Source organism: Eumetopias jubatus, unplaced genomic scaffold (assembly GCF_037043125.1).
Source record: "Eumetopias jubatus isolate StellerSeaLion01/CBP00866 unplaced genomic scaffold, mEumJub1_p1.0 scaffold_5, whole genome shotgun sequence".
Lineage (NCBI taxonomy): Eukaryota > Metazoa > Chordata > Mammalia > Carnivora > Otariidae > Eumetopias > Eumetopias jubatus.
Window position 1 is genome coordinate 33,732,191 of NW_028274811.1, and position 10,291 is coordinate 33,742,481.

The 10,291-nt window shown below is 39.2% G+C and overlaps 1 protein-coding gene across 1 annotated transcript; it reads left to right on the forward strand.

Annotated features, from left to right (window-relative positions):
- Positions 1-304: 304 nt before the first annotated feature.
- LOC148164316 (protocadherin alpha-4-like) lies at positions 305-2,740 on the forward strand. The gene has a single exon (XM_088023165.1). The coding sequence runs from the start codon at positions 305-307 to the stop codon at positions 2,738-2,740; it is 2,436 nt and encodes an 811-aa protein (XP_087879291.1).
- Positions 2,741-10,291: the final 7,551 nt, after the last annotated feature.

Consider the following 10,291-nt stretch of genomic DNA (forward strand, 5'->3'; position numbering starts at 1 on the left):
AAACTGTGGACCTTAGTAGTATAAAATGTATTTATAAAGTATGCGCAATGGCTCAAAGGAAGACTCACCGGTATCAGAATCCATTACTTACGGTTTGGAGCCACATGATGTCGCTCTGTACCATAAAATCGATCTTAAGAGAGGGGAAAAAAAAAATATCCCTTCTGTTCCTATAAAGAAGCTGCACCCATCATCCACATGCTGGGAAATGCAGGATACAGCGGCACTGGACTGAACAGCTAGAAGATTTTTCTTGATTTTGAAACAAGATCCCTTAATAAAAACAAAGCACTGCGGGCTGGAGATGGAGTTTTCCTGGGGAAGCAGCCAGGAATCCCGGCGTCTGCTGCTCTCACTTCTGTTCCTGGCAGCCTGGAAAGCAGGGAGCGGCCAGGTTCACTACTCAGTCCTGGAGGAGGCCAAACACGGCACCTTCGTGGGCCGCATCGCCCAGGATTTGGGGCTGGAGCTGGCGGAGCTGGTGCCGCGCCTGTTCCGGGTGGCGTCCAAAGGCCACGGGGACCTTCTGGAGGTAAATCTGCAGAATGGCATTTTGTTTGTGAATTCTCGGATCGACCGGGAGGAGCTGTGCGGGCGGAGCGCGGAGTGCAGCATCCACCTGGAGGTGATCGTGGACAGGCCGCTGCAGGTTTTCCATGTGGAGGTAGAGGTGAAGGATATTAATGACAATCCTCCCATGTTCCCTGGAACACGGAAGAATCTATTTTTGGCAGAATCCAGGCCTATTGACTCTCGGGTTCCACTAGAGGGCGCATCAGATGCAGATATCCGGGCCAACGCTATGCTGACCTACACACTGAGCCCCAATGAGTATTTCTCGCTGGAAAAACCGTCCGATCCTGAGCGGGTGAAACGTCTTGGGCTACTGTTAAGGAAATCTTTAGACAGGGAAGAAGCTCCGGAGATTTTTTTAGTGCTCACTGCCACTGATGGCGGCAAACCTGAGCTAACTGGCACCGTTCAGTTACTCATCAAAGTGCTGGACGCCAATGACAACGCCCCAGCTTTCGACAGAACACTCTATGCGGTGAAATTACCAGAAAATGTTCCTAATGGGACGTCGGTAATGAAACTTAACGCCTCAGATTTAGATGAAGGCTCGAATGCGGACATTATTTATTCATTCTCAACTGATATTTTACCAAATGTGGAATCCAAGTTTCACATAGATCCACTTACTGGAGAAATTATGGTAAAGGGATATATCGATTTTGAAGAAAGCAAATCCTATGAAATTCTTGTAGAGGGTATTGATAAAGGACAACCCCCACTCTCTGGCCATTGTACAGTTATGGTGGAAGTTGAGGACACCAATGATAATGTCCCAGTAATCGAATTCAAGTCCTTGTCGCTCCCAATCAGAGAAGACGCTCCATTAGGCACGGTCATTGCCCTCATCAGCGTGTATGACCTCGACTCTGGTGCGAACGGACAGTTGACCTGCACCCTGTCACCCCACGTTCCCTTCAAACTGGTGTCCACCTTCAAGAATTATTATTCGCTGGTGCTGGACAGCGCCCTGGACCGAGAGAGCGTGTCGGACTATGCTCTGGTAGTGACTGCACGCGACGCAGGCTCGCCTTCGCTCTCCGCCACGGCCAGCGTGTCCGTGGAAGTGGCGGACGTGAACGACAACGCGCCGGCATTCGCGCAGCCCGAGTACACGGTGTTCGTGAAGGAGAACAACCCGCCCGGCTGCCACATCTTCACGGTGTCTGCGCGGGACGCCGACGCGCAGGAGAACGCGCTGGTGTCCTACTCGCTGGTGGAGCGGCGCGTGGGCGAGCGTGCGCTGTCGAGCTACGTGTCGGTGCACGCGGAGAGCGGCAAGGTGTACGCGCTGCAGCCGCTGGACCACGAGGAGCTGGAGCTGCTGCAGTTCCAAGTGAGCGCGCGCGACGCGGGCGTGCCTCCCCTGGGCAGCAACGTGACGCTGCAGGTGTTCGTGCTGGACGAGAACGACAACGCGCCCGCGCTGCTGCCGCGGCCGGGGACGGGCGGCGGCGGCGGCGGCGGCGGCGCTGTGAGCGAGCTGGTGTCGCGGTCGGTGGGCGCGGGCCACGTGGTGGCGAAGGTGCGCGCGGTGGACGCCGACTCTGGCTACAACGCGTGGCTGTCGTATGAGCTGCAGCCGGCGGCGGGTGGCGCGCGCAGCCCGTTCCGCGTGGCGCTGTACACGGGCGAGATCAGCACGACGCGCACCCTGGACGAGGCGGACTCGCCGCGCCAGCGCCTGCTGGTGCTGGTGAAGGACCACGGCGAGCCGGCGCTCACGGCCACCGCCACTGTGTTGCTGTCGCTGGTGGAGAGCGGCCAGGCGCCCAAGGCGTCGTCGCGGGTGCTGGCGGGCGCCGCTGGCGCCGAGACGGCGCTGGTGGATGTCAACGTGTACCTGATCATCGCCATCTGCGCGGTGTCCAGCCTGTTGGTGCTCACGCTGCTGCTGTACACGGCGCTGCGCTGCTCGGCTCCGCCCGCGGAGGGCGCGTGCGCGCCTGGGAAGCCCACGCTGGTGTGCTCCAGCGCGGTGGGGAGCTGGTCGTACTCGCAGCAGAGGCGGCAGAGGGTGTGCTCCGGGGAGGGCCCGCCCAAGACCGACCTCATGGCCTTCAGCCCCAGTGTACCTGACTCTAGGGACAGAGAGGATCTGCAGCCAGTAACTGGAGATTCCCTTTCAAAGGTTAGTTTTAAATATCCTTTATTAAATCTGAATTTTTAATCTAATGTTTTATTTTCCTTTATTCTACTAATTTCTTCCTAATTAAAAAAAGTTCAGAATGAAATTTCCCTGACATGTTTTTTTACTTCTTATATACCCATTTTAGCTAATATATTTCAGAATTAATAAGACCCAAGGCAATATGTGTTGTTTTTAAAAATCTTCATTATTCAGTGCATATTTATATAACTGTTATACATTTTGTGCTTACCATCTTCATCTATTTATTCTCAGTTGTAATCAATTTTAAGAGAACATTTTTCTTTTATTTGCCTATAATATGTCAAAAAGTGCCCAGATGTAATATAACTCAATCATTTTAAAGTGAAAACTTATGTTACTTCCATTCCACTTAAGAAGCTACTTAAGGGCGCTTGGGTGGCTCAGTTGGTTAAGCAACTGCCTTGGGCTCAGGTCATGATCCCGGAGTCCCTAGATCGAGTCCCGCTTCAGGCTCCCTGCTCGGCAGGGAGTCTGCTTCTCCCTCTGACCCTCCCCCCTCTCATGTGCTCTCTCTCTCTCATTCTCCCTGTCTCAAATAAATCAATAAAATCTTTTAAAAAAAAAAGCTACTTAAATGCACCTCCAAAATCACTTTCCCTTTTTTCCCCCAAATGTAGCCAGTTTTAACTTTATAACTGTTACTAATTTTTACCTGTTTCCTGAACTTTATCTAAATAGAATTGCACAAAATGTGTTAGTGTGTGCCTGTGTTTGTGTGTTCTTCGTATTTGTCATTCATCATTCTACGGAATCATCCCTATTGCCATGTGGAGTTGGAGTGCACTTAGTTTGTTTTCTCTCTAGTAGTTTATTTTACCACTGTAGTATCAGTTGTTTATCTCACTGTTGACGATTTTTGCATTGTTTCTCCTTATGTCTGTTTCAAATAATGCTGCCATAAATATATTAAAAAAATTTCAGTGCCCATGTGCACAATTTTCTCTATTATTTAAGTAAGACCGAAATTAGTAGAGCATAAAATATATACATATATTCATCTTTAATATATCAAACAGCTTTCTCAAATGTTTTTACCCATTTACACTTGTGCTGGCAGTGCATTGCTCTACATCATCTCCAAAATTTGGCACTGTCAGATTGTTTACATAGTTGCCATTTTGCTGGGTATGTTTAGTATTTCCATTTTATTTTTCCTGATTTATAAATGAAGTTGAGCCCCTTTATTTATTATTATTGGCCATTTTTATATCTTATTTTGTACAATAGCTATTCAAGTCTCTGCCTATTTTTCTATTGTGGTGCATTTTCTATTGTTTTTCAAAATTTCTTATATTCTGGATATAACATCTTTCTTGCTTATGCATTCTTCTGCTCTTCATTAGTTTTTTGGTGAATAGAAAATTTTAATTTTAGTTATGTTCATTTATCAATCTTTTCATCTTTATTCTGTGTCATGAAGATAATTTCTTTGGTATTTTTTGTTTCATGTTCATCTTAGATATATAATCCTTTTCCAGTTTTTTTTTTTGTCTTTTGTAACATACAGGTCAAGATTAATTTTCCCCAATGACATTCAACTGAAGCAACATTTCTTAAAAGTGAATTCCATGTTTTTACAAAATAATTATCCATTCTATAGGTATGACCTTTTTTGTTGTTCTAATCTACTAGACTTAAAAAAAAGGTTTTTTAAATCAATGCCCTGTTTCCTCTTTTATTTCAACCAAAAATTGTATATAAATTCCATAAGAATAACTTAGTAAGGTTCTTATTTGGAATGCATTGAATCTATTTAGAAATGTGGGCTCCTGGGTGGCTGAGTAGGTTAAGCATCTGACTCTTGATTTCAGCCCAAGTCATGATCTCAGGGTTGTGAAATCGAGCCCCACATTGGGCTCCGCGCTGAGCTCAGAGCTGCTTAAGATTCTCTCTCTCTTTCCCACTCCCTCTGCCCCTCCCCCCTTGTTCCTGCACATTCTCTCTCAAAATAAAAAAAAAATGGTACATATGAATCTATAGTGTGTTTTTGTATTGACATATTATCCAGATAACTTGTTAAAATCGTATTAATTCTAATAATTTATCTTTAGGTGCTTTGTATTTTTCAAATAGACAATCATGCCATCAACAAATAATGATAGCTGTAACTTTTTCTTTCCCGATTCTTATACCCATTATATCTTTTGTGTGCTTTAATGGCATTGAGTTGGACCATTAGTATTATGGTAAACAGAAATGGCAATACTGAGCAACCTTGTCTCATTTATGAAATCAAAGGAAAAATTTAAATAATTTATCTTTGGGCACCTGGGTGGCTCAGTCGGTTAAGCATCTGCCTTTGGCTCAGGTCATGATCCCAGGGTCCTGGGATTGAGCTCCCCCCCATCTGCTTCTCCCTCTGCCCCTCCCCCTGCTTGTGCTCTCTCTCTCCTCTCAAATAAATAAATAAAAACTAAAAAAAATTAATTTATCATTAATTATGTTCGGTGTAGTTTTTAAAAAATCCTTAAAAATTCCTTCCTACTTCTCTTCCTTTTTTGTCTTTATCTGGATTGGTATATTTTAATAACTCATTTTCTCTACTATCTTTTCAATTATACAGTACATTCTTTTACTACTTTCTTTATTGATTTCCTGGATTTTAAAACAAGCATCACTGACTTGTTAAAATTTAAATTAAATTAGTGCTTTTAGCACTTTCAGACAATGCTAGGACCTTGAATAATAACTCCATTTGTCTGCTTCCACTTTTGTTTGGTATATGCCTTTCAGTTATACATTTATTCTAGGCATAGATTACATTATTATCATGTTTTGTACAGTTACATTTGTTTTTTTTTTCTTTCTGGGATCATTTTTCTCCTGAAGAAATTCTTTAATATTTCCTTTAGTGGTGGTTAAGAATTCTCCAACTTTTTGTATATCAGAACTATGCTTATTTCATCATCACTTTTGAAAAAGAGTTTTGCTGAGTATCAAATTCTGGGTTAGAAGTGATTTTTTTCCAAGCACTTTCAAGATGGTATCCCTGAAATGAATGCCATTCTTGAAATAAATTGCTGTAAGTTTATTGTTCAGGTAGTGTGCCTTTTTTCTTTTCCTCCAGCTGCTTTTTTATAATTTTCTTAGTTTTCTTTAGTTTCTTTTGATTTTCAGTGGCTTTATTATATGCTCAGTTTTAGTTTTCTTTGATTTTATCTTGTTTGCAGTATTGAAAGCTTCTTGAATATGTGGCTTGGTGTCTTTCATCATTGCAGAAAAAATTTCAGCAGCCTGCCTTCAAATATCACTTCTGCATCATGTTTTTTATCCTCTTCTTCTGTAACTCAAGGGATATGTGTGTGAAATATTTTCACTATATCTCTCATATCTTCTATGCCCCTTTCTGTTTTTTGAAGATAATTTTTGGTCTCTTTATTACATGCTGGATATTTGTTCTGACCAATCTTCTAAATCAGCACTTTTCTCTTCTTAGTTCAATCTACTATTAAAATCATGAATGTAATCTAAACTTCAATTGTGAAATTTTTTAGCTTTAGAATTCTAGCTTTCCTTTCGAAAATAGTTTCATTTTTCTGGTGAAGTTCTTTATTTTAGTATGTGTTTATTTCAATATAGTAATCACAGTTTATTTGTGCTCTATCAGATCACTGTAGTAAGTGGATAATATGTGTGCCTTTTTTATTGTGATTTTTTTTCTCATGATCCTCTTGCTTGGTAAGTCTGATAATTTTATTTTATTTTTTTGAGATTTTATTTATTTATTTGAGAGAGAGAATGAGAGACAGAGAGCACGAGAGGGAAGAGGGTCAGAGGGAGAAGCAGACTCCCCGCTGAGCAGGGAGCCCGATGTGGGACTCGATCCCAGGACTCCAGGATCATGACCTGAGCCGAAGGCAATCACTTAACCAACTGAGCCACCCAGGCGCCCCAAGTCTGATAATTTTATAGTGAATTTTGGATATTGTGTTTGAGAAGTTATAGTTGTTGTAAATGTCATTATTTTCCTTAAAATATGGATAATGGGGCACCTGTGTGGCTCAGTCGGTTAAGCGGCTGCCTTTGGCTCAAATCATGGTCCCAGGGTCCAGGGATAGAGTCCTGCATTGGGGTCCCTGCTCCGCGGAGAGCCTGTTTCTTCCTCTCCCTCTGCCTGCCGCTCTGCCTATCTGTGCTCTCTCTATGCCTCTGTCAAATAAATAAATAAAATCTTAAAAAATAAATAAATAAAAGATGGATAACATAAATATCTCATAGATATGGATTTAGGGCATTTATGGAAAAGTTTTAATTGAAATAAATATTTTATTTCTTTTACTTTTTTATCTCCTATAATGATGTCTGTCATTACAAATTTTCTGAACATTTTTTTCTTTCCCACTCATTTCCCAGTTCTATTTTGTAGTATGTGAAATAAAGTTAGTAGAATAAAAATTTTGTACTTTATTTGAAACTTTGTTTCTTCCTCCTCACCACTAAATCATAAGAACCAAGCTTATTGAAGTTTATTACTGTTTAATTACCCTGCTTTCTTCTTTTTCATCCTCGACACTGGTTAATGCTCTAAGAATCGTGCACCTCAGCAAGTTTCTACTGACTTGACCTAGGATTTTAAAACTGAATATAACCTAAAAGATCATAATTTATCTCAATTAAATGATGAATAAACTGTGGCTGAGACATAAAAAACTTGCTTGAGGCTACGTGGATATTATTATGAATACAGGTAATAGAACCAAAAGTTTTAAATTTTAGCTCTGTTGTCCCTTTCCACTTTTAAATGAGCCTATTTGGCAATAATAAAGGCAATAGGATTGTGAGTAAAAACTATACTTAATGTACTTTACTTTTTCACTTAGAGGTACTTTGAAATTACTCTCAGATTTTTCTCCCCAGAGTGGATATAAAATATAAATATTTTAGCACAGTATTTTATAGGGAAGTTGAACCATTAAAAAATAATGTAAAGATATATATACCATATGCACTAATGTGCTTTCATAGGATAATGTTTCATAATTAATTTTTTGGTCAAATTTGACACAGCTGCATAAATTATTTATAAATCTCTAAAAGATTGCTTTACCTTCACCTGTTGTTTCTGAGCAGTGTGGTAGACCTATGTAAATTTTTACAGATAGGAGAGAAATATAGCTTATTAAAATTTCATTCTGGAGTTTTGTAGGTAATGAAGGGCATCTAGAGTCCCATGCAAAGTTAAATTTTCTAGTGTAACATCTTCTTGGAATGCTTCCCATTATATTAAGTAGAGATTCCTCAAAACTCTACCTGATTTTCTTAACCTAAATTCATGGTCAAGGAAGGAGTTTAATTTCTATAACAAGGTTTAAATATAATTAAAAATTTAAAGAAACTAGCAAGTGAAAAGATCAGTTAATAAGGTAATTTATAATATTTAATTGAAAGAATGGTTTGGAAAAAGATTTAAAGAATTTTCTCCACCTATGGAGTTGTCTGTGGAATTAAGACCAGAGAGCCTATAATTGTTGAGAACTTAACGTCCTCCTAAACAGTTGAGCATTGAAAGACTAATGCAGATGATCATTCAAAAACTTAATATTATCTAACAGATGTGGGAAGATGGGTCAAATGTCAAGAGTCTTGTTTTCTCTTGAAATATCTATATATTGGGGCACCTGGGTGGCTCAGTTGGTTAAGCGTCTGCCTTTGGCTCAGGTCATCATTCCAGGGGCCTGGGATGGAGCCCTGTATCGGGCTCCCTGTTTGGCAGGGAGTCTGCTTCTCCCTCTCCCTGCTTGTGCTCTCTCTCTCAAATAAATAAAATCTTAAAAAAATAAACATCTATGTATTTACCTAAAAAAATTACAAACTGAAAGAAGTATATGAAAGTGTTGATGCCATTTTTCCCATTGTGTATATTTTCAAAATGTTGAAATATAATATTCTATCAATCACCATGCATACATAGTTAACATCACACTGTCGGTTTGGCTGTTAAATACTTGACATTCACTTTTTTCAAAAGTAAATTTATTTATAGCATGGTTTTGGAGTTTCACATCAGTCATGGTTCCACAATAGAAGGTAAATCAACCTTAACTGATGACATTTTCAGCACATTTATTATCATTTTTGTTTTTTTAGCTGTGTGTATTAAAATGTTTTCAAATTATCATTATCGGTAAAAGATAAATAATCTGGAAAATTGATTAATGTTCAGATTCTTTCGTGTTTGGGTGATCTGAATGCTGAGGGGAAAGTGATGTTAGTAGAGAGTAAGAATCTTTGAAAAACTAAAGGGAATGATAAATGTACTGTTAAATATTATATAAGAAATGAATCCAGTAACATTATTCTAATTCTTTACTACTTTGAATACTGGGAAGTGAAAGTATTTCAATTGATTTTGTATTTTCAAGTAATTTCTTATCTTCTCACTATTCTTTATATTACCATTTTTCCACATTTGTTTTATACATTGACACAAAAATAATACAAGTCTCACATGAAACTTAAACCAAAAGTAAGGAATATATTTGCGGGGGTGCCTGGGTGGCTCAGTCGGTTGAGCATCTGTCTTTGGCTCAGGTCATGATCCTGGCATCCTGGGATCAAGCCCCGCATCAGGCTCCGTGCTCAGCAGGGAGCTTGCTTCTCCCTCTCCCTCTGCCTGGCTGTCTGCCTATTTGTGATCTCTCTCTCTCTGTCAAATAAATAAATAAAATCTTTTTTAAAAAGGAATATATTTGGGGTTTATGCTTTACATGTAAAAGTGTCAAGTAATAGAATTATTGATTTCCTGGACCCAATGTCTTCATAGGTAAGGAGGCTTTTTAATATTTAAGGAATTCTAGGTAGTATAGACACAAGCAGAAGGTTAAATTTCTTTTCAGTGGAAAAAATTGGTGACATTTTCTTTTGGGACATTTTCTTCTGGCCATATTTATAAGTCTAAGTGGTATCATGCAGTAAATCAAAAGGATGATTAAAAAGAGATGAAATTAACATAGTCCAGTTAATAATGTGGTTTATTTTCAATATTTAATTTTTACTGGAACCCAAACACTTTATGGAGTAGTATATCTACAGGAAAATATTAGTATTTTGATTTGCTGCATAAAAGCAAAGATATGTACTTTCACAGTTTATATGAACTGTGATTTATCAGTTGAAGAAATGCTGCCTAGATGCATCTGATTTGAAAAATGGTGTCAAGATACTGACCAAAAGTGTTTTTACTATGATTTTGACCTCTAGAAATTTTAAATCTCCACATATGAGTTTTTAGTCAACATTAAAAGTAGTTGATATAGGGAGAAATTAAAGAAATGGATTTTTAGCAATTTAAACATCAGACTTCCAAACTGTAACTCACACAAGAATGCTATTCAAGTAGTTTGTTACTTTAAAGATAACATCAACAAAAAGCCAATATTAAATGCTGCAAATAGAAATATAAATTTGTTTCATGAATAACATAGAAGTAGTGTACAAACATCCCATGAAAATAATAGAAAACACTCAAGAAACTTAACAAGATATATTTAAATATGAAAATAAGTAGAAAACTAAAACCTTTAATTTTAGTTAGGAATTATATAAAGT

Bases quoted from the DNA above. Each gene is read 5' to 3' on its own strand.
- LOC148164316 (XM_088023165.1), top strand. From the start codon at position 305: ATGGAGTTTTCCTGGGGAAGCAGCCAGGAATCCCGGCGTCTGCTGCTC.